Consider the following 27527-nt stretch of genomic DNA (forward strand, 5'->3'; position numbering starts at 1 on the left):
CAGCCAGGCCCCACACCAGCGCGGCCCTTGCAGTCCCCACATGAATCAAGGCCAAGGCGCCGAGTGTGCTGGGCAGACGTCCCCTTGCCCACTGTATGTCCTCCTCCCAGATGGGCGGGAGAGAGAAGGGCATGGCCAGTGCGGGACCACGTGGACGGATTTGGAGCGCCACACCTTATTGCTTTGCGTTAGGACGCTCTTCTGAGAAGTACAAAGGGACACACACAGCCTTGTCGCCTCTGCGTTGTTATGTTATTTCTGGAAAAACAATCATCTCCCCCTCTGATAAGTAAGGGAAAATAAACATCCCATAACACTAGTCAGAATGTTGGTTTTATTTCTAGAGATAGTTCTCATTTTTTCCTGAAGGTGATAAACTGGGGAGGGGAGATATGATTTCATAATTTCATTAACGCGACATACACGCTTGTCACCCTCATGCCTCTTAGTCTGGCTCCCACCCAAGATGACCATGCGCGCACGACCCCTCATCATGGGAAGGCACACCAGCAGGACAGGAGAAATGAGGCTGTTAAACAGGGTACCAATGTGCATGGGGCTTTCCCCAGGCATAAAGGAAGCATTGATAATCACAGATAGTAAGAACTTTGGAGGGGCGCCTGGGTGGCTCAGATGGTTAAGCGCCCGACTTTGGGTCCGGTCATAATCTCACGGTTCGTGGGTTTAAGCCCTGCATTGGGCTCTGTGTTGACAGCTCGGAGCCTGGGGCCTGCTTCAGATTCTGTGTCTCCTCCTCTCTCTGCTCCTTCCCTGCTTGTGCTCTGTCTCTCTCTCTCTCTCTCTCCCTCTCAAAAATAAACAAATGTTAAAAAAATTCTTAAAAAACTTTTGAAAATTTCTGCCCTATCTTAATGAAAAAGCAGAAAACTTTCTCTTTCTTCAAGACTGCAAAATGGATAAGAGAGAGCTTTTTAGAAATATTACATGACAGTTGTTCGAAGGCTGCGGGTGAGAGCAAATGGGTATCATCCTGCGCTGAAGAACTACTTTCACGAAGGGTACAACTTGTCACCCTGGGTACAACTGGCGTTTTTACCTCTAACAGTAGAGTAACTCATAATCCACACTTCTGTGAGCTTAGCCACGCGCCCACGTGTCCTGGCAAGCTACTTAAAATACAAATTTTAAATATTTTATCTCAGAAAGGTAAAAAGCTTTTCTCCTGCAGAACATCCTCAAATCAAATACCATCATGACTTTGCTTCTGAAAGTCTATTCTGGAAGCATCTTCCTCCAGCAAACCCGAAGAGGAGTGTGTCTTTGTCTACGTATGGCTCCAGAGGTCAGCCCACTGCACAGACACCACAAACACTTTAGAGCCCACTCGTGACCTGCCAAAACATGCCCGTCAGAAGGATCCTGAGCTACTGGGTATTTCAGCTCATTTACAGGACAGCTAAAAACTGTGTGTCGTTTGTAAGCTCTAAAACTCCTGTTAGCTTTACAAACACGTTTAAACTATTACACACTCCACATCTGCTTTATCACGAAGGACTCACACGCTGAGCTCCCACACACAAGAGAGTGATGCCATCTCTCAACGTAAGTAATGAGCTCCAAAAGCGCATGTTGTCCGTACACGGAAAGCATACGCGGACTAACCTGGTTCTGATACGTGGATTCCACGGTGCTTTCGCACTAACGGAAGCCAGCAGCTCACACGCTCAGCGCGGAGACTGAAGTCCGCACACAAAGGTGCTGGCCGCACTGAGAGTGCGGGGCCCGAGACCGCGGGGCGGCCAGCACGCGCGCGGGAGCCCCAGTCCTACACCTGGCCCCAGAGTCACCGAGGGCTGTAAAATCGCACCATCCATCTTTCTACATGGTAACACTTTAACATTATGAACAGTTGACCTTGATCCCTACAGAGGAGCCCGGGTTTTAAAAAGGAACCTAAAGTGAGTATCGTTGCCCGGACGTCTGGAACGACTGCAGACAGGACACCGGTTCCACTCTGTCCGTCCCAGGGAAAGTGCTGGACTGGCCACAGCAGGCCCTCCTAACACCTCCCGGCGACCTGTGCGCGCCCCGCTACTTGACACACGGCCTGTTCTCCCGGCCACAGTGGCCTCCCCGGGCCCCAGCACGCCTTACCTCAGAACAAAGCGGCTCTGGGAGGTTGAGAGGGGCCAGACGGATGCAGCTATCAGACAGATGGCCACTCTCCTTGTCTAGAGAAGATGAAATGCTAAAGGAGAAAAACCAGAGCGGGTTTTGTCCTAACCAAAGGAGGCTACAAATCCCATTGGCCTCAGGTTGGAAACCTCGTGACATGGGACCGGGCACATGTGACCTACTTTCGCCCAACTCCCCTCACTCCGTTGGAGGGGTGCACCCGGCACTGATGTGCTGTCATTTCAATGACTCCTTCCCCACACAGGGGCCAGTGCACAAGTGTGCGCGCCTGCAGGCCACGGACCTCGGCAGCGGCTCCGGGAGGAAGGCGTGGGCGGGGCCGCAGTGATGGAAATGCAGCTCCCGGGCCCTGAGCTGTCGCTGCCGCTCTCAGCCGTCCGCTGCTTTCGGCCCCGCACGGAGCCGGTCCCGCCGACACACACACACACACACACACACACACACACTTGGTCCCGGAGCTGCACGATGAGGTGCCTGAGGCGGCGCCAACCGCCAATTCTCTCCTTTCCCCATTTTTTTTCTTTGTCACCTGGAGCTGCCGGGTCCAGGCCTGAAAAGCCAGCCGCACACATAAGCTTGGAAATGCGTGAGCGCTGCGTGTCCTGGAGAGCCATCCCGAGGTGGGCTCCGGTGTGGGCGGCACCGGCAGGACGGCTGACTCGGCCCGCGAGAGGTGGCTGGTGGTCCGTCCACCCGCCCGAACGGGCACCGAGCAGGAGAAAGCCACCCTCGGTCCACCTTGTACTTATCACCGTAACTCACCACCTCACGTGAAATCAGATGCGGACACGTGATAAAAACACAGATGCAGAGAGGAACCGCTGGCTATGAAGACAGGCGGGGGCTCTCCAAGCCACACAGGTGCACGGGAAGTAGAGGCCTGCGGGTCCTACTGACCAAGGTCAGCCTGATTGTACAGCACGGAGAAGAAACTTAAAGGCAGCACAAATATCGGATGCTCACTACAGACAAAGATAGAAAATGCATTTCTGCAAAAAATCACCTGTAATATCATTACTCAGGGAGACCACCTGATAGTGGGACACTTCGAGGTCCGCCTAGTCAGACTTTTCTCTAGTACGTGTGCGTCACTGTATTTTTACAAAAATAGGACCAAACCACCCACATTCATCCTGTTATTCTCATTTAACATTACATATGAAATATTTTTATGTCAATATATTTAAATCTACATAACCGCGATCATACTCCCCGTGGTATTCTCACTATTCTTATCACGCATAACATTTTACGCACTTGTATGTAGAAGAGCGTAACCGGTCCGCAATGCCTGTATTCCCAGGTTTTGAACTGTCGTATTAAAGAATGTCCTCACAATAATCTTTGGGTGGACCTCTTTCTGCCCCTCTCGTATTTCCTTGGAAAACACAGTTACAGATATAATTCCTGGGTGGAAGGACACATGTACTTGAAGCTTGGCACAAAGTGGCAAGCCAGCCGTGACAGGGGCCGTTCCTGTGCTCCACCCCCCCCCCCCCGGGGCGGCCTCTGTCATCAGGGCCCCACGGAGCATGGAGTCCCCGGGATGTCAACCGCTCGCAGCCAAGCGAGGAGGGTGCTGAAAGCCAGCACAGCCCTTGCTGCATATCTGGCGCTGCTGGCTAATTCCCGCCTTGCAGCAGGTCCCCGTCCAGGACTGTCCTTATTCCCTGACGGACGGGAAAGAGCAGCACGGTCACACGTGGCTTGCTCCCGGTCACAAGGCCCAGGCCATCAAAACAGGCTCTTGCCCACCGGGCGGCCGACGCGTCAAGTGCTGCTGAGAGCCGGGGTGGGGGTGGGGACTGAACGCTGGCTGGGGGTCGGCCCGGGTCAGGCCTTGGACCTTGCCAGGCAGGTCTGGTGCATGGTGAGCAAGTGGTGATGGCCAGGCCAGCCGTTCCGTCCGGGGCACAGAGAGGTGGGTGGTCGTCATGTGCAGGCAAACTGCCAGGGGGCGTGCCTGTCTGGTGTGCGTAGGAAGCGGAGAGAGACCGGATGGAAAGGAGACGGTATGAAGGAGGGACACAAAGGACCAGGGTCACCAGCCACAGAGGAGCTGAGGGTGTGGGGGCCACAGAGGAGAAGAGGGGGTCCAGCTTAGAGGTCCAGAGAAACCAAGGGACAGGGGCACCCCGGCTGCCAGGGGCAGAAGTGAGGATGTGACCTCGGGCAGTTTCCGGGTGGAGGGCGCGTGGCAAATGGGACGGGGGTTGAGGGTTGAGACCCCCCCACCCCTGCTCGCACCACATCTCCCTGGAGTCGGCCAGCCGTGGGCACCCTGCGGGTTCGGGTTCACTGGGACGTGTTGGGCTCAGTGGCCAGTCACCTCCCGGATGGCCATGTGTTTCTGTTTCAATGGATTCCACCTGCTGCGTCTGCAGCCACGGCCCGTGCCTGACATGGGGTCAGAGGTCCAGACCATCTAGCACACAGGTAGGTGGCAAGCATGGCCAGGCAGAGGGCAGGGCCCATCCGCACGAGCTGGAAAGGAGGCAGACAGCCCTGTGGGGGCCCACCGCCCCAGCTCCCAGCTTTGGTGAGAGCCTGGTGCTGCTACTGGCCTGTCCTCCACAGAACCCCGGTCGGCCCCGGCTCTAGTTTACATAACTGGCCTCACTCTTGACCACAGCCTGGGACACACCAGTTGTGACAAAGGCAGTTTCTCATCCGGCTCGCGTCCAAATCCAGCAGAGTTCAAGTCCACTGTGACCAGTCACTGACATTCAGCCCGACCGGACACCTGGAAGGTTAAATGGTTTTAACCATCCTCAGTGGGAACAAAAGAAAAGAGCAAAACGACACAGGACACAGGCTTACAGAACTGGGTCAAGCGCCACGGGATTAAAATGCTGAGCTGCAATTAAAAAACAAACAAATTCAGACAGACAACATGTGGGCAGGGCAGAGAGAAGCTGGTACCGAGAACAATGAAAACATTCAGAAAGTCGGTGAAGAGCTCAGTGTCCCTTACTATTAAGTTGTGACGTTTACAAAACGCTCGTGTTTCTTTGACAACCACCTGGGAGGTACGTTAATTCAGAGCCTATATGATGTTTGTGTCGTGAATCTAGATTAATAAGTCACACAGCTTAAAGATTTTCGATGGCCACCTCTGTGTCTCTGGGTCAGTAAAGCACACTGGAATGTATCCTTGAGGCCTCGGCAAAGCCCGTGTAACATCAACACACGGATGAATAAACTACAACCGGCTTGGGGATGACCAAGGCACGTGTGCCATGGAAGGAACCCGAGGCCTCGATCTGAGGCCGGAGAAAGCCCGTCCTGCAGGCTCAGAACCTGTAAGGCCCGTCAGAGAGTACTTGGACCTCAGGGTGCTGGAGTGCACAGGGGCACAGAGCACACATGCTCTCGCACCTGTGCACACACCCCTACACTCCTGTCTACACGCACACCCGCTCTGCACACATGCACACCCACCCACGCCCCCACGCTGCCTACGCGCTCCTACACGCACACACACGTGTGGGACACACACGCTCCTGTACCCGTGCGCGCATGCCCCTACCCCTGTCACACACACACCTGCCCGTGCACACCCACACCCAGGGTGCCGCACGCTCTCGCACACGGAGGGACCGTCATAGGGCCAGGCTCGCATGCAGTGCTCAGCACGGGGGCCTGGCACGTGGCTTGCATTCGTTTATGACACAAATAAACAAAGTGACAACAGACCCAGCTCTTTAGAGTCCCCACCCGGCATTCTTTACAGAGTGGTGGCAGGAGGGCCGGGAGGGGTCAAAGCAGGGACCACTTAGGGGAACATAGTTCTCAGGGTTCCTGCACTCCTCCTACATTTAAGAGAAAAAGCTATGGACAAATGCTCTGCGTCAGCTTAGACTGCTTCTTCAAACTCCACCTCAGGGCTCAGCCAGGAAAGCCATTCCTACACGAAGAGGGTCAAACACCTACCGCCTCACTGCTCTCGGGGCTGAGTCTGACCTTGTTACCTGCGTTCCCGGTACACTGACAGACGGGCAGACAAAACATATCTGCAGTCACTCACCTTCCCCCATAAGCAGGCTCTAAGAGTCAGAGCAGGTCCATAGACAGCAAGTGTTCAGACTTACTGTGACTTAGAGCATCACAGCTGGAGCTGGTGACAGGCAGGGCCGACTCGTCCGAGGCTCACCTACCTGAAACACAGAACACAAGCATGTGAGTGTGCACAGTCATGACCTTGCCCGTTAGGACCGAGCTTCCACAGACCTGTTTCTTGCACTTGACAGAGCAGTAGACGTGTCTTAAGCATTCAAGTAGAAGGCACGTGCGAGAAACAGAGACGAAACGCCCGGGAGAACGTATCCTGGGAACACTGCCCTATCCGCCCCCAGTGAGGCAGCTCTGAACATGAGGAGGCTTCCGTTTTATAAGTGAGAAGTCCAAAATAAGCTATTTGGTAAAACTCTACCAACTTTTGAGCACGTAAACGAAACAGTCCACCTTCCACTGACCACGTCTGGTCCCGTTCTCTCCCTCTCCCTCCCGCAACACTGATTTACGAACATTCATGAAATTGCACATTAACTGAAATGCACTGCTGGCTTTCACCCTCACAGGAAGTGTGCTCATCCGTCGGGGCACACACTGTCGTCCAGGCAGAGCTGCTTTCCTCACCACCAGTGTTTTTCCAGACAGCCTCAGTTTCACCTGGCTCCAAGTTTCCTGAATTTTTACTTTCTGAATTCACTTTGGTTGCCCAAACTGGGAATCTAATCCCCAGTCACAAGTAGCTATTTTCATACATAATCCTCTTTGCTGTGTTATAACTCTATCCCATAGGTGTATACTTTGACCTCCCTGAATTATTGTGATAAACATCTTAAAAGGCTTATTTATAACAGCATCCAACACTTGGAATTGTGAGGTCATGGCACCAAAAATAATTAGAAACCTATGTTCAAGGTCTTTGCTTTTCTCTAAGTCAATCAGGCAAGCACTTTAGGCAATAAACCACAGCACTGAGTGACTTTCTTCCAAACTCAAAGGTCCTATCTGGGCAGAACACCGACGTTCAAAACAAAACAAACTGGAAAACACCAAATGCAAGGAAATTCCATGAAAAGTACTGTTGAATAGAACCTGCGTCTTCCATATGGGCACACAGCGTTCTCAGTTGGAATGACACTCACACATGAGTGCAGGAAAAGGTTCAGTGTGTTACTGATCGGACGGCCAGAGAGGCGGTGTCTGCCGAGTTAGGTCTTAAGGTCAGTCGGTGGGAATTCATCAGAAAGCAATGGAAGTATTTAAACAGAGATGTCATGACAATTCAACGGGGGAAACAATGGTCTTTGCAACATGTGGTGCTGGGACAACTGGACGCCCACATGCAAAGAACGAACCTCACAACATACAAACACTGAGTCAAAATGGACCAAAGACCTAGGCTTAGGTGCTAAAACTACAACGCTTAGAAGAAACCCTCGGGAAAAATCTTTATGACATTGGATTGGGCAATCCCAGGTGTGATTACAACACCAAAAAGCACAGCAACAATGACAAAACACAGATAAATCGGATTCCACCAAAATTAAGAACGTTTGTGCATGAAAGGGGACTAACGAGAGAGAATACAACCAGCAGAATAGGAGGAAATCTTGCAAATCATGTATCAGAGAAGAGTACTATCCAGACCACAGACAGAACTCCTGCAACTCAACAATAAATACATTTTTTAACGTGCAAGGACTTGAGTATGTATGTGTCTAAGGAAGATGGACGGACGGCCAGATCAGCACGTGATGCTCCACCTCATTAGTCACTAGGAAAACGCACAGCGAGGTCCACTTCATACCCACTAGGATAGCAGTGCCGGTAAGAATGGTAGCAGTGATGACATCAATAATAACGAGGAGGAGGAGAAGGAGGATGGGGAGGAGGAGGAAGAGGAGGAGGAGGAGGAAGAGGGGGAGGAGGAGGAGGAGGAGGAAGAGGGGGAGGAGAAAGAGGAGGAAGAGGGGGAGGAGGAGGATGGGGAGGAGAAAAAGGGAGGAGGATGGGGAGGAGGAGGAGGAGGAAGAAGGGAGGAGGAGGATGGAGAGGAGGGGGAGGAGGTGGGAGGAGGCGGGAGGAGGTGGGAGGAGGGGGGAGGAAGTGGAGGAGGAAGAAGAGGAGGAAGAGGGGGAGGAGGAAGAGGGGGAGGAGGAAGAGGGGGAGGAGAAGAGGAGGGGAGGAGGAGGAGGAAGAAGGGGGAGGAGGAGGAAGGGGGAGGAGGAGGGGGAGGAGGGGAAGGGGGTGGAGGGGGAGGAGGGAGGAGGAAGTGGGGAGAAGGAGGAAGGGGGAGGAGGAGGGGGAGGAGGGGGAAGGGGGAGGAGGAGGAGGAGGAAGAGGAGGAAGAGGAGGAGAGGGCAGGAAAACAGGAAATCACAAGTGCCAGCCAGGATGTGGAGAAACCAGACCCTTCGTTCTATGCTGGTGGAAATAGAAAATGGTGCAGCCATGTTCAACATAGAGTTACCGTATGACCCAGCGATTCCACTCCTAATGAGAGTGAGTCTCATTTCATGAGAAATGAAAACGTGTTCACCCAAAAACGCGTACATGAGTGTGCGCAGCAGCAATATTCATAATAGCCAAAGAGTGGAAACAGCCCAAATGCCCATCGGTGGATGAATGTATAGACACGATGTGGTCTGGCCACACAATGGAATATCATTCAGCCACACAAAAAGGAATGAAGCCTTCATAACACAACAGGGGTGAACCTGGAAAACGTGATGCTGAGTGAGAGGAGCCAGGCACAGAAAGCCGCACCCTGGACACCCCCGTGCAGATGAGGTGTCCACAGAGACAGGGCGCAGACTCACGGTTCCTAGGGCTGAGGAAGGAGGGGCACAGGGCCAGTGATGTGACTAGCGACGTGTACGGGGCTTCCTTGGAGGCGATGACGTGTGCGGTTGTCAGCGGTGATCGCTGCGCACCTGGTGAATATACTAGAAACGGCTAAAATGTACACTTTAAAAGTGTGGATTTTATGATATGTGAATTATGTTCAATTAAAAAAAACCAAAGGCAATATATACTCAAAAGTTTAAAACACAGCAGTGAAAGGAACCTCTCATGAAACGTGCAGAACGTGTCTACCTCCGCTCTTACAGGAAGTGCACGTAAATAACACTCGCAAAATCAAAAGGCACAAACTCGTAAGGACCGAAAAATCAGGAGAAGAGAGGACAACCGACATGAGCTGTCAACACAACACTGGAATCTGGAAAGTGGATGAAAACGTGCTAAATAATTTGGCTAAGCCAGGAAAGCTGAAACCCAAGCCATGAGGAATTCATGCAGGATTCTAGAATGGCTCCAAAGGCAAATCGTGGCTACAAGGTAAGAGCTGCAGGCCCCCAGAAATCCTCTGGCTCTCCTCTTTCACGACAACTGGAGGATTCCCCTCTGCAGAGGGGACCGTCAGGATACAGACCCAACCACAAGCAGGTCTGAAGACAGTGAGAGGCCACATAAAAACCGGGAGAAACAGATGGGAGGAGAACTCCTGCCCCCTCCCCCAGCGGCTCTCAGAATTCCAGCAGGCGGGTGAGCAGGGGGTAAGGCACATGCAAGCAGCAGAGACAGCGCCTCTGATGACAACGCAATAAAACCAGAAATCAGTGACCTTTACCCAAAGGACATCCCATCCGCAATTCACATCGTTTTAGGGAACTAGTCTAAATTCGTATCCAACTTCATACGTAAAGGGAACCAGTCTATCAAGGTAGAGAGCCCTGAAATGTCCCTAGGTTGGTAAGAAACACAGGGGGGCCAGAAATCTCTGAAGTGGCGTGACAAACAGCCCCATTCATGCAGTGACCCACTTCTCCCGACGTCACAGCACTCAGGGAGCCGGGACACCAGGCATTCCGTGGAGTTCCACAGAAATCCAGGAGGAAACACGCTGCAGTTGCCCGTCCAAGACACAGCCGGCGTTGGGAGGGAGGGAGCCGGGGGTGCCGTGAGGGACGTGCCTCCTGTCACCTCCACGCCTTCCCTCCGGAACGACCCACTTAGCAACAACAGAAGCCAGGGTCTTACTGAGCAGGCCGCCACAACAAATCAGCTTCAGAGGCCGAGTGCCGCCGGGCGTCCCTGGCCTCCTGGGCACCGAGCAGACAGCAGCAGCCCGTTCAGCCGCACACTCCACACGTGCACACACACTCACACGCGCTCGCACACACGTGCACCGGGGCTAATCAGCTCACGCTGCTGTCTGTGCTCAGAGAAGGGACTGGGCTTCTCCAGAAGGCGACGTCAGACTCTTGAGAGGCAAAGTGCTCTCCTCCCTTCCTCCCTGCCCACTGGCCTCCACTGCGCTGGCCTCTTGCCGGCAGCAGGAGTGCGGGAGAGGGTGAGGAGGGGACAGGGCGGAGGGCGGGAGTGGAGGACACACCAGGAACCACCCTGGGAGGGGGGTTAAGGCCACTGAAAGAATGGGGGGGGGGTCTGGGGAAGACGGGGGTGTGTGCGGGCTGTGAGACAAAAAGGCAAATCAGACAAAAACGATAAACCCCGAAGTTTTCACACAAGCAGCCTGGCCCTCTGTGGCCCACAGACCGGAGGGGAAGAGGGACAGGAGAAAAGCCGGGAGAAAGTTCAGGAGGCTCAGCCAGATGCAGCCAGAGATACCGTGGGAGTCCACGTGAGAGGGGAAGCCCTCAGACGCCAGGAGGGCCCAGAACTGGGGGTTCAGTCTGATGGAGAACCCAAGCGGACCCGCAAGCTGCCTCTCTCACAGGTGCCAGCACCCCAGCAGCTGCGCCAAGATCCGGGGAGGTCGCAGTAGGGACGCGGACGCGCGCTGTGTGTGCCTGTCACCTTGCGCCCCGCGCCCGGAGGCTGTGCGCTCTCCCAAAGCTCTCGGGGAACAGAACAAAACTTGGCGATGCTCTAACTCATGGGGCAGATTTCAACAAATTTTGAAGATGCGGAATCCACAGACTGTGCTCTCCACCCACGAGGCAATTACATTAGAAATCATTAGCAAAGGATAGCTTTATAATACCTCTGGACCTAACATTTTTTAAAAAGCTTCTGAATAATAAATGGATGGACTGAACCAATGAGATTAGAAAATAACTAGACCTGGGGCGCCTGGGTGGCACAGTCGGTTAAGCGTCCGACTTCAGCCAGGTCACGGTCTCGCGGTGCGTGAGTTCGAGCCCCGCGTCAGGCTCTGGGCTGATGGCTCGGAGCCTGGAGCCTGTTTCCGATTCTGTGTCTCCCTCTCTCTCTGCCCTTCCCCCGTTCATGCTCTGTCTCTCTCTGTCCCAAAAATAAATAAAACGTTGAAAAAAAAAAAAAAGAAAATAACTAGACCAATAAACTCGCAGCATGCCAAACATCGTGGCAAGTGGCTACAGCAGAATTTACGGAAAAACTTATGGCCTTAAAGGCCTATATTAAGAATAAAATCAAACATTAGGGAGTAAAAAAATCCAGCTTAATTTAGAAAATAGGAGGGGCACCTGGGTAGCTCAGTTGGTTAAGCTCTGACTCTTGATTTCAGCTCAGGTCGGGCTCTCCTGGTTCATGTTCCAGCCCATGTCAGCACAGAGCCTACCTGGGATTCTCTCTCTGTCCATCTCTGCCCCTCCCCTGCTCTTTCTCTCTCTTTCTCTGTCTCTGTCTCTCCCTCAAAATAAATAAAGTAAATGTTAAAAAAAAGAATTTAGAAAATAATAGAAAGTACCCACAGAAAGTAGAAAGAAGGTAATAACAAAGGATAGATCAGAAGTTAAGACAAGATATGAGCCAACTGAGAAAATGAACAAAGATACAATTTAGTCCTTCAAAAAAGGTCTAAAAATACCCAGCCCTCTGATGACATTGATAAAGGAAACTAATCAAGAAGGCACAGACGGTATTAGCTGTAGGGAAGACAGGGCCTCTGGTCTTGGACATGATGGAGCAGATGCGGCTCCCCCATTCTTCCTGCCGAGTCCAATGAAAAACTCAGGACATTAAATATGAAATAAAAGAAAGAAAGCCTGGGGAAGGGGAAAGAGGAAGGCAGGGTGGCTGCGGTGCAGGGTTTGAAGAATGACCCAGCAGTGAGCTCACCACTTGGTTTGTTTCTCTCCTATGTATTCCACATTGGTCACTGGGAAAGCCTGCAACCTAAAAGCACCACAGGGCACAAACAAGTCTCCAGAAGAGTCTGCTCCCCCTCCAGGCAGAGGACTGGGAACAGGAAAGCCAGCATGCCACAGAGCTTCTGACAATACCGGCCCTACTGCAGGCAGCGATGACGACAGGAAAGTCACACACACACACACACACACACACACACACACACACTCACACACACACACACACACACACACACACACACACACACACCTGTCCCTAATGCGGAACCTAGACTCCCACTCCTACCCAGCAGTATCAAGGCACCCCTCCTTCTGCCTAGGTACCTGTGAGACCAAGGGAGAGGCCTGGACCTCCACTCCAGTCTGTTGTAAACAAGGTGCCCCACATGGGGTCAGCAGAGGCCTGAGATTCATATAAGACAAGAGAGCTATATTAGATACAGAATATCCTAACACTATACCCAAAATTTCCAGGATACAAATAAAAATCATTTATTGTTCCAAAAACTAGGAAAATCTCAACATGAAAAAGAAAAGAAAATCAACAAATGCTAAACACGGAGACGACAAAGGTGTCTGAATCCTCTGACAAGGATTTTAAAGCAACCACCGTAAAAATGCTTCATGAGCATTTATGAACGTGCTTGAACCAAATCTCTGAAGCTTCACAAAGAGACAGAAGACATGAGGAACCAACAAACTCCCAAAAATCAGGCAAAATGAAACAGTCAACCTCAACATCTCCATACCCATTAAAGAAACTGAATTTGTAATACAAATCTCCGGGAAAAGAAATCTCTAGGCCCAAATGGTTTCACTGGAGAATCTTAACATTTAAAGAAGAATGAACACCAACCTTAGACAATCTTTTAGAGAAAACCGAAGGAGAATTCTTCCCAGCTCATTTCGTGAGGTCACTATCACCCTGATGCCAAAACCAGAGATAAAGACAGTAGAGAAAAAGAAATTTACAGAGCAATTTGCCTTACGAACATAGACATGAATAAACTAAACTAATTTTTTATAATTGGAAAAATGAATCCAGCAATGTATAGAAGATTTACATACCATGACCAATCAGGATTTATCCAGGTATGCAAAGCTGGCTCCATATTAAAAAAATCAAGCAATATAATCCACCATATCTATAAACTAAAGCATGAAAACCATATGGTCATATTAATTGATGCATAAAAAGCATTTAACAAAATTCAACACTTATTCACAATAAAAAATACCAGTGAACTAAGGATATAGGAAAATTCCCTCAATCTGATAAACAGCATCTACAAACAGCTAACATCATACCTAATGGTGACAGGCTGAATGCTTTACCCTACAGCTGGGAAGAAGGCAAGGCTGTCCACAGTGACCACTCTTATCCAGCACACTGGGAGTTCCAGCCACTGCCATAGGCAAGAAGAACAAACCAGAGACCTATAGACCGGAAAAGAAGAAATAAAACTATCTCTCTTGGCAGATGGTAATTTTCTACGTAGAAAATCTCTAGGAATCTACATAACAGGACAAACCTCCTAGCACTAATAAGTAAGTTCAGAAAGGCAGAATATAAGAGTAATACACAAAAATTAACTGCACTTCTAGATACAGTGAACACAAATAAACCAAAATGTAAAACACAGTATCATTTAAAATTGTTCAAAATAAAATGAAATAGTCATACACTTGACATGTACAGGATCTGTATGCTGAGAACTGTGAAATTCTGATGAAATAAATTAAAAAAAACCCAAGTAAGTGGAGAGACATACCATATCCATGGATTAGAAGACTCAACATAGTAAAAATATCACTTCTCTCCAAATTGATCTAAAGATTCAATACAAGTCCTATAAAAATCCCAGCAATGTTTTTTTGTAGACACAGACAAGCTTATTCAAAAATCTATACGGAAAGGTGCAGACCCTCGTGTAGCCTCGAAAATCTTGGAGAAGGGGCGCCTGGGTGGTTCAATCAGTCTGACTTCAGCTCAGGTCATGATCTCACGGTTAAGAGTTTGAGCCCCGAGTTGGGCTTTGTGCTGACAGCTCAGAGCCTGGAGCCTGCTTCAGATTCTGTGTCTCCCTCTCTCTCTGTCCCTCCCCTGTTTGCACACTGTCTCTTTCACTTTCAAAAATGAACATTAAAACAATTTCTTTTTTTAAATCTTGGCGGATAAAAAAGAATAAAGCAAAAAGAATCACTCAATGCCATAATAAGTCTTACTTTGTAACTACAATATTCAAAATAGACTGGACCAACAGAACAGAACAGAGAACCTAGATATAAACTCATCCAAATATGCCCAACTGATTTTTGACAAGGTGGAAAAACAATTCAATGGAGAAAAGGTAGTCTTTTCAACAAATGGTCCTGGGACAATCAGACAGGCAATAAAATGAACCTTGACCTAGGTCTCATACTTTAGATAAACACTAACTGAAAATGGATCATAGACTTAGAAATAAAACAAGAAACTAAAATTTTTCGAAAAAAATCACAGGAGAAAAATCTTCAGAATCTAGGGTGAGCAGAGTTCTTAGCCTTGATGCAAAGGCATAATCTATGAAAGGGAAAATCAATAAATTGGGCTTAATGAAAATTAAAAACTTTTGCTATGCAAAATCCTGTTAAGAGAATGAAAAGACAAGCTATAAACGTGGAGAAAATATCTGAAAACCACATATTCAGCAAAAGACTAGCATACAGAGTATATAAAGCATAGTCAAAACTCAACAGTAACATTTAAAAAAAATCAATTATAAGCTGGCAATACAGGCCTACCCCAAGAAACAAGAAAAATTTCAAATAAACAACCTAACCTTACACCTGAAGAAGCTAGAAAAACAACAACAAATAAAACCTAACACCAGCAGAAGGAAGGAAATAATAAAGATAAGAGCAAAAATAAATGATACAGAAACTAAAACAAACAAACAAACAATAGAACAGATCAATAAAACCAGGAGCTGGCTTTTTTAAAAAAATCAATAAAATTGATAAACCTCTAGCCAGACATACCAAGAAAAAAAAAAAGAGAGAGAGAGAAAGGACTCAAATAAATAAAATCACAACCAACACCACAGAAATACAAATAATCCTAAGAGAATACTATGAAAAACTGTATGCCAACAAATTGGACAACCTGGAAGAAATGGATAAATTCCTAAAAATAAATAAACTACCAAAACTGAAACAGGAAGAAATAGAAAATTTGATCAGATCTATAGCCAGCAAAGAAACTGAGTCAGTAATAAAATAAAATAAAATAAAATAAAATAAAATAAAACAAAACAAACAAAATAAAACAAAACAAAATTTAAAAAACCCAGTCAGTTAAGCGTCCAAATCTTGATTTCAGCTCAGGTCATGATCTCATAGTCATGGGATAAAGCCCCACGATGGGGCTTGGATCCTCCCTCCCCCTCTCCCTCTGTCCCCGCCGCATGCACGCATGTGTGTGCATGCTCTCTCTCTCTCTCTCTCTCTCTCTCTCTCTCTCACTTTCACGCTCTCTCTCAAAAACAAACAAATGAAAACCCCAACAAACAAAAGTCCAAGACCAGATGGCTTGACAGGTAAATCTTAAAACATTTAAAGGAGAGTTAATACTTATTCTTCTCAAACTATTCCAAAAAGTAGAAAAGGAAGGGAAACTTCCAGATTCATTCTGAGGCCAGCATCACCCTGATACCAAACAAGACAAAGACACCACTCAAAAAGAGAACTACAGGCCAATATCTCTGATGAACACGGATGTCAAAACTCTTAATAAAATACTAACAAACCAAAGTCACTCACCACAATTAGGTGGGATTTATTCCTGGGTTGCAAAGGTGGTTCAATATTTGCAAATCAATCAATGTGATACATCACATCAATAAGAGAAAGGGTAAGCACCATATGGTCATTTTCATAGACACAGAAAAAGCATGTGACAAAGTACAACATCCATTTGTGATAAAAACCCTCAACAAAGTAGGTTTAGAGGGAACATAATGAAGGCCATCTACATCACCCCCAATGGGGAAAAACTGAGAGCTTTCTCCCTAAGGTCAGGAAGACAACAGGGATGTCCACTCTCACCACTGTTGTTCAACACAGTACTGGAGGTCCTAGCAGCAGCAACCAGACAACAAGAAGAAATAAAAGGCATTCAAACTGATAAGGAAGAAGTAAAACTTTCACTACTTGCAGATGACATGATACCACATACAGAAAACCTGACAGACTCCACCAAAAAACCCACTACAACTGCTAAATGAATTCAGTAAAATCACAGGATATAAAATCAATGTACAGAAATATGTTGCATTTCTATACATCAATAAGGAAGCAGCAGAAAGAGAAGTTAAGAAAACAATCCCATTGACAATTGCACCAAACTAGTAAGATACCTAGGAATAAACCTAGCCAAAGAGATGAAAGGCCTGTACTCTGAAAACTGTAATACACTGATTAAAGAAATTGAAGAAGACACAAAGAAACGGCAAGACGCTCTATGCTCATGGATTGGAAGAACAAATATTGTGGCAAGACATTCTATGCTCATGGATTGGAAGAACAAATATTGTTACAATGTCTATACCATCCAAAGCAATCTACACATTTAATGTAATCCCAATCAAAATACCAATAACATTTTTCACAGAGCTAGAACAAACAATCCTAAAATTTGTATGGAACCACAAAAGACCCCGAGTAACCAAAGTAATCTTTAAAAAGAAAAGCAAAGCTGGAGGCATCACAATTCAGGACTTCAAATTATATTACAAAGCTGTAGTCATCAAAACAATATGGTACTGGCATAAAAGTAGACACACGGATCAATAGAACAGGATAGAAAACCCAGAAATGAACCCACATGGTCAACTTATCTTCAACAAAGCAGGAAAAGACTATCCAATGGAAAAGGACCAGTCTCTTCAACAAATGGTGTTGGGAAAACTGGACAGCAACATGCAAAAGAATGAAATTAGACCACTTTCTTATACCATACACAAAAATGAATTCAGAACGGATTAAAGACCCAAATGTGAGACCTGAAACCATAAAAATCCTAGAAGAGAATATAGGCAGTAACTTCTCTGACATCAGCCATAACAACATTTTTCTGGATATATCCATCGAGGCAAGGGAAACAAAAGCAAAATTAAACTACTGACTACAGCAAAATGAAAAGCTTCTGCACAGGAAACAATCAACAAAACTAAGAGGCAACCTACAGAATAGGAGAAGATATTTGCAAATGACATATTGGATAAAAAGTTAGTATCCAAAGTCTATAAGGAACTTATCAAACTTAACACCCAAAAAACAAATAATCCAGTGAAGAAATGGGCAGAAGACATGAACAGACACTTTTCCAAAGAAGACATCCAGATGGCCAACAGACTGATAAAAAGATGCTCAATGTCTCTCATCATCAGGGAAATACAAATCAAAACCACGTGATACCACCTCACACCAGTCAGAACAGCTAAAATTAACAACTCAGGAAACAACAGATGTTGGTGAGGATGTGGAAGAAGGGGAACACTTTTGCACTGCTGGTGGGAATGCAAACTGGTGAGGCCACTCCAGCATGGAGGGTTCTCACAAAGTTAAAAATAGAACTACCTTATGATCCAGCAATCGCACTACTGAGTATTTACCCAAAGGATACAAGAACACCAATTCAAAGGGATACACGCACCCCAATGTTCATAGCAGCATTGTTTACAACAGCCAAACTACGGAAGCAGCCCAAGTGCCCATCAGCGGATGAATAGGTAGGAAGCTGTGGTGTGTACACACAATGGAATATTATTCAGCAATTAAAAAAAAAAGAACTCTTGTCATTTGCAACGGCATGGATGGAGCTAGAGAGTATAAATGCTAAGCGAAATCAGTCCGTCAGAGAAAGACAAATGCCAAAAGGTCTCACCTATATGTGAAATTTAAGGAACAAAACAAACAAGCAAAGGGGAAAAGTATAAGAGAGAGACAAAGCAAGAAACAGACTCTTAATTATAGAGAACTGATGGTTACCAGAGAGGAGATGGGTGAAGGGAGAGGGGGGATTAAAAAAATCAATTAGAAAAGAAGGAAAAGTCATAACAGACGTATCTTCCAAGAAAATATACAGATAAAAAATAAGTACAGGAAAGTATTGTTCAACATCGCTAGCTATTAGGAAAATGCCAATTAAGACCACAAAGAGGTATCGCTACATACCTATCAGGATAACTTTGAAACATAGCGATCGTGCCGAATACTGGCAGGGAGTTGTAGAAACTGGATGTCCCCTACATTTCTGTAGAAGTGGGACACGGTACAGCCACTCTGGAAAAATCATTCTCTATAGAGTGAAAATGCACTCACTATAGAATCAGCGATTGTACTCTGGGGCATTTATGCCAGAGAACTAGAAACACATTGACACGGAGGCCTGTGTGTGAGCTCACGATGCCGCTTTATTTACAAAAGCCAATAAGCAGAAACAAGCCGAATGTCCTTCAGTGGGTGGGTGGTGAGACTGTGGTCCACCCAACACCATGGAGTGCTACACAGTCATCAAAAGGAGCAAACCACTGATACCTGCGCGCGCGCGCGCGCACACACACACACACACACACACACACACACACACAGCAACGGGGACGGATCCCCAGGGCCTTGCGTGGAGTGAAAAAAGCCAATGTTAAGAGGATGCAAACCGACTCCGTTTATAGGACATTTGGAAATGACATAATTATAAAGACTGAAAACTCATTCCTGATTTCCAGGGGGCAGAGATGGGAGTGCGGGGGAGGGTGAATATTTCAGGGCGCCCCGAGGCAGTTGCGAGTGGCGGTGAAGGGGACGGTCCTGTATCCTAGACCTGCATCCTGGGGGTGGTGATGCAAACCCGGGCGCGGGTTGAAGCTGCACAGAATCCAAGTGCTGCTACGACCACTACTCAACCGCTACCGCTGTCGTTGCCGCTACAATCATGGTTCCGCTGTTACAACTGCTCCTCCCGCTGCTCCTCCCGCTGCCGTTACTACCACCACTCTTACCGCTGCGGTTACGACTACCACCGCTCCTACCACCATCCCCACTGCCGCTCCCGCCACCGCCAGTGCTGCTGTCCGTACCAATGTCATCACTTCTACGGTCACTGCGACCGCTACCATTACTCCTGTTACTCCTACTACCACTACACACAGCCAACGGAGTGCAGGTAGGAAGGGGTGAAATTGGAATCAGGTTTGCAGTCTAATTAGGAGTGCTGCACCGGTGTCATTTTCCCGGTTTTGATACTGTGCTATAGTTATGTAAGATGCTACCACTGGAAGAAGCTGGGCGAATGTTCCAGGAGACCGTGCTATTTTTGCTACTTCCTACGAGCCTGTGATTCTTTCGAAATAAAAGTTAAAAGTAACGTTACAGAAAAGTTGAAAGAAAGCACAGAGAAATTCTAAAATAAAAAGCTACAACACCTAAAGTTTCAAACGCAGTGAGGAAGTTTAACAACGGAACCGCGTACCACCGAAGAGAATTCATGAGCTGGAAACTAAGCCACAGGAGATGGTCCGAAACGTACGACACGAAGAAACAGACGGGCCGTGCGGGAGACGAGAGACGAGAGACGGCTCCTACCGCGCAGGCAGCCGACCTACTTCCCGTCGGGCTCCAAGGAGGGGGGGCCTGGCGCCCGGGCTCCATCTAAAGAGGCAGAGCTGGTGAAGGACACCAAACCCGCACGCTCGGGGACCTAGCCCATCCCAAGCAGGACTCACAGAGCAACTCACACTAGTCACATCATAATAGAATCTCAAGAAAACAAAGACAAAGAAGAGAACTTAAAATCAAACAAAGAGATAAATGAGATGATTTTCAAAGGAGCAGTAGTTAGACCGAAGGCTTCCATTTCAACAATAAGCAGGATTACCAGAACAGAACTGAATTAGAGCTACAGTGTGCTAGAAAATCACTGTCCATTTTGAGTTCTTTGCTACATGTAATCATCCTTCACAAATGAAGGTGACTGAAAGCGTTTCCAGGGTCGGAAAATGGGGACCCTCGTCTTCAGCGGACCCACTGTAAAGTCAATTATAAAGGATACCGTTCAGGCAGAAGGAAAATGGTCTCAGAAAGAATACTGGATTTGCAGGAAGAAATAATAGGATAAAAATGATAAAAATGTGAATGTAAGGAAATGAATATCAACCATGTAGGGCACTAATAATGATTTGTTATTTATTTAATTAATTATGAAGTCTCCTGGGACTTAAATATATATCAAAATTCACTACCGTGGTCATGGCAACAGGTTAGTTTTTTTCTTTTAGTTTTCTAAATTCCCTAAAAATTCCCATATATAGCAACAAGATTAACAAAGAAAAAACCCCCGAGACCTCCTCAGTAGAACCGGATGTCAAGGGGTCTGTCAGACTCCAAGAACGGGGGTAGATGTGGCCCGAACACAGCAGCAGAGTCCACGCGAGGCACCAGATGAACCGTGTTTGTAGTAAACAGACGCTAAGCGGGGAACGGTCCTTTGAGCCACAGAACTCAGAAACTCCCCACAGACAGTAACCCTCCACAAAGAAATAGAGGCTCACACTAGGTGGGAATCGAGGTGAGTATTCTGAGAGCAAATGGAGAAACCCCAGGAAGCGTGTGCTGACTCGAGTCCCCAAGTTGCAGGCAAGTGAAAACAAAGAGCGAAAAGGAGGGAGGGAGGGGAGGCAGGAAGGAGCAAGGAACCATTTAGGAGCTTGTAGGAAATTTAAACAGTGCTGAGGGCTCCAAGTCCTCAGGAATCTCAGAAATATACACCAATATTCACTGTTGGACAGAGAACCATCTGGAATTAGAACATCTCAAGGTGAAACGACGAGAAAACAGCAAGATACCGAAAGGTGGCTGAGAGGGCTCAGGAATAAACTCGAATGTTTTTCAGGAGTGAGAAGCACTTCTGAACACAGAGAACAGAAACAAGGAAAGAAAATGAAACAGATGTGCAGGAAGAAGATTCAAGAAGACATGACAGACACAACACCTGGGCAAGAGAGAGCCAGGGTGCGTGCGTAAGTGCAACCCGCCGCGTCTTCACGCATACGCGTGTACATTCCAAACACGCCTGAAATAAAAGAGAGTCTGAATCTCCTTCGTGATTGCTCACGCTGTGTTACTGAAATTCAGGCCTGAGCAAATAGCAGTAAATCGCATGTTAAATTAGATATTAGAGATGAAGTCTTTGGGGGCATCCAAAGCAGAAGGTCCCACATGCTTCTAATGAAAAGAACACCGGACGGAGGTCAGACTTCTCAACAGCAATCGCAGAAGTAAAGCAACCTTCTTAAGACACTAAGGTGAAAAAAATATAAGCAAAACCATTTATGCAGCTAAACGACACTTGCATGGTAAAGGCCACAGAGATGACGACAGGAATATGCGGGGACACAGGAGACATCTTCCTGGGGAAGGACATCTGGGATTTCTACTGCGAAGAACCGAACAGGGTGGGTCTCGGCCAACCACAAAATACGTGGAGAAATTTCATCATAAGATACGGTCACAAGCAGCAGATATATTTAACTCCAGAACCAGGACTAAATGACACAATTCATGGTGAATGACACAAAATGGTGTGTAAATGTTACATGTGCTGGAGATTGGAGATAAAGAATTGATAAGGCTTATAAAGTAGGAGCAGAGGTGGGAGGGTAAGCGGGGGGGAGGCTTATAGCCACCAAGAGGGAGAAACGCTGGGAGAGGTCTGGAGGGAGGGTAAGAGGCTTCCCGCTACCCGTACACTTGCTCGTGAGAGCACATCAACACACACGCACGCACATAAGAAAAGAAAAAAGAAAAGAGGGATTTTTGTGAATTTTACAGATAATACTATAAAGCCAACGAAAATATAAACTCTCCTAAAAATCAAAAGAAATACACAGATATACTTGTATATGTATTTTACACATAAATATATTCATATTTTACTCATATTTTCAAAAAGAAATAATGGACGGCCGTGTCTGGTCTGCCTCGCCCTCCCGCGCAGGTGCCGGCACACTGGGCTCTCACTTGGCGCTCCGGGTTTGCTGTGAGTGTGCACTCCACCACCCCCCGTCCTGCTTTGCGCCTCTTTAAGGAAACCTTTGCGGCGGCTGTCTCCGGACTACACTATGAGAGACCATCCCTGCTTTTTAAAAACAGGGTTTCCTTTGGAGCCGGTGGCCCATTTTGCTCACAGTTTTCTCTTTCATCTGTGCAAACTTTCAGAGATGCTGTTACTTCGAGCTCTGTGCCCACAAGCTCTCTTGCTCAACCCGCGGGACTCTGTGACCGAGCGAAGGACAGGGCCGCTACAGGCGCGCTCCGCAGAGACGCCACCCGTCAGGCACGTCCTTAGCGGACACTAACCAGACTGCGCTGGAGGGCAGCCAAGAGCCGGGCCCCAGAGCTATCACCCCTGCCCGCCGACTGGACCACGGTCAGCGCCCGGCAGTCTGCATGACCTGGGAGATGTCCGGCTCGGCACAGACCCCGGCTAGCAGAAAAGCAAAGCCTTTCCATCCTTAGCGGTGACTTACAGCGAGCGATACGCCAAGGGAGCGGCAGCACCTTGTGCCCGGCACCGTGACGTCGGGGACACGCTCCGGATGCACCAGGACCGGCCGGCCCAGAGGAAGAAGCCCTCAGCGGGGTCCTCACCGCTTCCCTCCGTCTCAGAGGTCTCCCACGGTCTCAGGACCCGTGGCTTCAGGCCTCCTCAGGGGAAAGCGCGCTGTAATGATCACCAACCTCTGAGAGCCAGGGACATGGGTCCGCCTCTGTACCGAGGGCGAGGACAGTCCCCACTCCCTCTGCTCACCAACCACGTCCTGGCGCGGCCTGGGCCTTCTCCGCGTGTGGGCTTTTACTCTGATGCCCAGACAGTGGCTGCCTAGTGTGAGCGGACTGATCCGCCTGGTCTGAATTTGTTTCCAACATTTAAAAATCAGATATCGTATTCAAATTTCACTTTCTGACTTTAAATAGGGAGCAGAAGCCCCGCAGCACTGGGCCTGCAGGCCCGGCAAACATCAGGTGCTCCTACCCCCTGGGGCGGTTTCCCACTCAGGGACAGAGGCCGCCTGCTCCTAGATCACCTGCCGGCGCTCAGCACCCCTCTGCCCTGGACCTCTGTCCCCACGTGTTGCGTCCACGTTGATAGCCAAACACGCCAGGCTTTGGCACCCCAGTTGTGAGTCCTCCTGAGTCCTCGAGAGTCCTGGAGAAAGAGATGTGGCTCCTGCCAGGGGCAGCTCTGGCCCCGGGGCCCCTCCCTCCCTCTCACTTCATGTCCCCCAGCTCAGGCCACGGCCGAACCCGCCAGTCTGGGTGAATAAGCTGCCAGAGGCCAAAGTGAAAAGTAAAAAAAAAAGGACCGAGCTTGTACAAGCATATACAAGTAGCGGTTTTACTACATTTTTGAAGTTTTCAGGCTGTAGCATCAGACGGCCTGGAAAATAACCCTGCCCGAGGCATTTCCTTCTCTATAACAATGTCCTTCACTGGACCGATGATCTAAGGGTTCGTCCCGCCTGCGACTCTATATTACTTCACAAGAAGCGCACAAACATTATGGATGTCAAGGGTAAATGATAACTCTATTCACGCGTGATAACCTCACTGCCAAGTTGGCTTAAAACGGCAGCTCCAGGCGTGGGGCACCGCGGACACGCTGAGGGCCTCAAGAGCCCCTTGGCCTCTGTCTGTGGGACGGGACGGCCACTCTGGCCGGCGCCTGCAAGGCCTGGGCGAGACCCCGGGCAGCACGTGCTCGACACACCTGCCCCACAGCGAGTCCCGCTGGCGCGAGTTCCCGTTAGACTCCACCTGGCCCCTTAGGTTCTCATCCTGTCCCCAGAATACTCGATGGCCTGAGGAACCGCCACGGACAGCTGGGGGCCATGACTCGCCCTGGACTGTGACACGTGCCAGGGGTACGAGCAAGAGTCTCTGCGAGGCTGAAGGCGGCTGATCCCCCGGAGCTGAAGTTCTGATGGGCCATCATGTCTCCAAGCTTGTACAATAAGATATCATTCAGGGTGAGAAACGGGTTATTTAGAAGATTCTGCTTCGACTTCCACGTTACTTACAAGCAGACTTTCAGCGACCAGCCTACCATCTGTATCCACAGAAAACTCTCTGATTTGCCTGAAGTTAATTTTGTAAGCGGGAGTAAGTAGACAAGCTAAGTTTACTAATCAATCAGTTCTGCCAAACTTTGTAAAATGAAACATGACTCCAGAACATATCTGGCCCTTCCCTTCTCTGAACAGATCTAACAGAGGTAAATACAAACCCCCGTCTCTCGGGCAGAGCCAGGCACTTCGCACTCAGGGGCGTGTCGGCCTCGTGGGCCATGGGCCACGCAACGTTGAACAACAGCCGAGAGGACCAGAGGGCTGTCTGCACTCCAGAAAGGCCGAGCCGGGCCTTTACTAACAGCGCTTCCGGCAGTGGCAGAAACGTCCATGGTTCGCTTTGCAGGGATGAGAAGAAAAGTGGGCCAGGACCGTGAGACGGGCTCCAAGACCCCACGGGATGGGCCCAGACACAAGGAAGCCCGTGTGATGGGAGATTTGTCACAAAGGGGCAAGCCCCAGCATCACCTGGACAGACTCCTCGGGGGAGCCTCCTTTCGAGGCTGCAGGAAGGCCTTTCTGTGAAGCCGCGAGGCTGGGGGGGGGGGGGCGGCGGTGGCAGAAACCCCCACGCCCCGGAGAGGACCGGGCGGGGGTGGGGGAGACTCGGCTTGGCACCTGGACGGCAACAGGGAGGGGTTGCTGAGGTGGCGGGCCCAGGAAGGCGGGCCACCCGAGAAGGGCGGAAGGCACCCCCGGATTCCTGTACTGCAGTGATCAAGCAGATGGGGATTAGGCTCCTTTGAGTCCTTTCCCTTTTGTTAAGCCTAGTCGTGAAGTATTTGCAGCATCTTAATGGTGGCTTGTAAAAGTTATTAGCATACCATACTCCCAAATCATTAATTATGTTGTTTCACTAAAAATGTGACTTACATAACTGTCAAAGGACAGGCATTTATTTTCACAAGCAGTGTGGGGAGCCACCCTGGCCTGGCTCTCTCCACTGGGGACAGGCTGTCCTGTCCCCCTGTGCTCTCCCCCAGCGAGGGGCTTGAGCCCCAGTACCTCAGGGGACGTGTCCCCGGGCTGTTCCCAGCAGCACTGTCTGGAGGTTCCTGCCCCAGCCTTCCCGTTCCCTCCACCCCACACTCTGAGTGACCCTCGTGTCAGTGGGCCTGCACAGGTCCTCTTGAAGCATAGTGACAAGCCTGCTTGGTATTGCTGCAGAGTCTGAGGAAAGCCATGTGTTCCAGAACCTTCGGGGAGGGGTGCTCGGAGGAGGTACCCGGAGTCCGCATGGAAAGGGGGGCTCTGATGAGCCGGCATTGCTTCGGGTGGGGCTGGTAGGCCCAGGTTCACAGGGTCCCCACGGCCCACATTTACGCAGATGCTACAGGGCTGTGTGTGGCATGGGTGTGGCTGTCTGTCTCCAATGAAGTGCTGATCTGAGCCCTGGGGACAGCGTGGATCACAGCTGGGTTCGTGGGCATGGGCACACCCAGAAAGAGCCCAGGGACACAGAAGTCCCAGAGCTCGGGATGGTGCCTGGGGCGGAGCCCCCCACTTGCCAGAGAAGCCTGCCTCCTGGAGCACAGGGGACGCGATGCTGCTGGGCAGACGGGCACGGACAAGGGCCCAGAGACGACAGGGGACCGTGAAGCAACTATGAGACACGCCTGAGGCCACAGCTGGGAGCCTGACTCAAGCCCGTGAGGCCTTGCTTGCTGTCGTCCCCCCCAACCAGTGCTCCCTGCACCATGGAGCTGTCTTCCTTCTGCTGGAGCTCATCCCCGGCACATGGCTTCCTGCCCACGGCCCAAGACACAGCTCAGCCACTGCTTTCCTGGCTCCCCAGCAGCCTCGCAGGCCGCCACCACTGCAGTCAGCACGCAGAGGCCGCGTCTCTGCCCACCTGTCCCCCTCCTCTAAATGCCGAGTGCACCATGTCCCCACTGCCTAAGGTAACTCCAAGCCTGGAGTAAAGCCATAATGCACTTATTCTGGATGAGTAAGAATATAAGGAGACGAGGAATCACAGTAAGAGGTCTGGTGCACCCTGACAGCGGGGCGAGGCCCACACAGCGTCCCGGGCAGGCCACGTGGCTGGTAAGCAACGAACCTCTGGGCCCTCTCATCATGGCCTGCCCGACGTGCCCCGGGGCCCCCAAGGCGCCCTGACCAGGGCCATCGCTCCTCCTGGCAGGGGCAAAGCTGTAGAAGGGGCTGGGCCGTCTCTTCCGACACCCAGAGGGAAGGCCAGAGTCAAGCGGGGCTAATGGTGGCCAGCGGCCTCCCCAGAGTCAGACCCAAGATGCCCTGCCCCGTCCTAGTGCTGGCAACATATACGCAGACAGCCTTCCAGCCGATGGCCGAGGGCCTGCTCAGAGGAGGTGGGCAGGCCCCAAACGGGGGCTCAGGGAGGGCAGAAGCAATGGAGGATGGAGGGCGAGGGGCCAAAGGACGGCAGACAGATTTTCTCTGCGCCAGACAGACATCGTGCCTTCCGGTCAGAGCGCCTGTGTGTGCTCAGCGCAGCCTCGTTCCTCCCTCGGGCTCACACTACTTCCTGGCCCACCGTGTCACACTTCGCCATGCACTTGCTCTACCCAACCAAAGGTGAGCAGAGGTGGCACAGTCACTTCTCGGCCCCAGTGACAAACATCCCGATGATGCCCAGCAGGGGAGAAGCTGACCCAAGACTGGCGGCCCAGGTGGCCCGTGTGGGCCGTGGAAACCAGAGACTCACGGGGCCCCACAGCACAGCCCAGGCCATGCCGACCATTACGGAAGCCTCTGGGGGCTGGGAGGCCACCACAGCAGTGGGCGGGAGTGACGGCGGAGGCTGGGATGACCAGAGCGCACACAGACGACAGGCAGGATTACTGCGCACAGGAGCAGAGGCAGACGATTTCTGAACGAGATGGCGGCTGCAGGCAGAGTGAAGGGGACACTCACTGCAGAGGCTGTGTTTGAGAAGGTACAAGAAAGAGAGGAAAGAAACCAGGGGGGGAGTCAGGGGTGGGCTAGTGTGAGCGGGGATGAGAAGGACAGAAGGAGGCTGATGTCACGGAGGAGGGTGGGAGCAGCCTCCGGTCCCCACAACCAGGAGGGCAGTGGTCCTCAACACTCTTAGTCTCCAGACTCCTTTGGTCTCATAAAA

General features: G+C 49.8%; 1 protein-coding gene across 6 annotated transcripts in view; it reads right to left on the reverse strand.

Moving 5' to 3' along the window:
• Window positions 1-27527, reverse strand: part of PCBP3 (poly(rC) binding protein 3) — a 268457-nt gene that overhangs the window by 60414 nt on the left and 180516 nt on the right. For 3 of the 6 annotated variants that reach the window (XM_040483713.1, XM_040483712.1, XM_040483714.1), the window contains one exon: window positions 6185-6314. In XM_040483713.1, coding sequence (XP_040339647.1) covers window positions 6185-6194 — 10 coding nt within the window. In that variant the 5' untranslated portion in view covers window positions 6195-6314. Of the gene's footprint in view, window positions 1-2115; window positions 2216-6184; window positions 6315-19773; window positions 19790-27527 lie in introns of those variants that run through there. The other 3 variants (XM_040483715.1, XM_040483721.1, XM_040483720.1) reach the window with 3 other exon arrangements.

The sequence above is a fragment of the Herpailurus yagouaroundi genome, unplaced genomic scaffold, assembly GCF_014898765.1.
Source record: "Herpailurus yagouaroundi ecotype Mexico unplaced genomic scaffold, PumYag 162, whole genome shotgun sequence".
NCBI classification, from domain to species: Eukaryota; Metazoa; Chordata; class Mammalia; order Carnivora; family Felidae; genus Herpailurus; species Herpailurus yagouaroundi.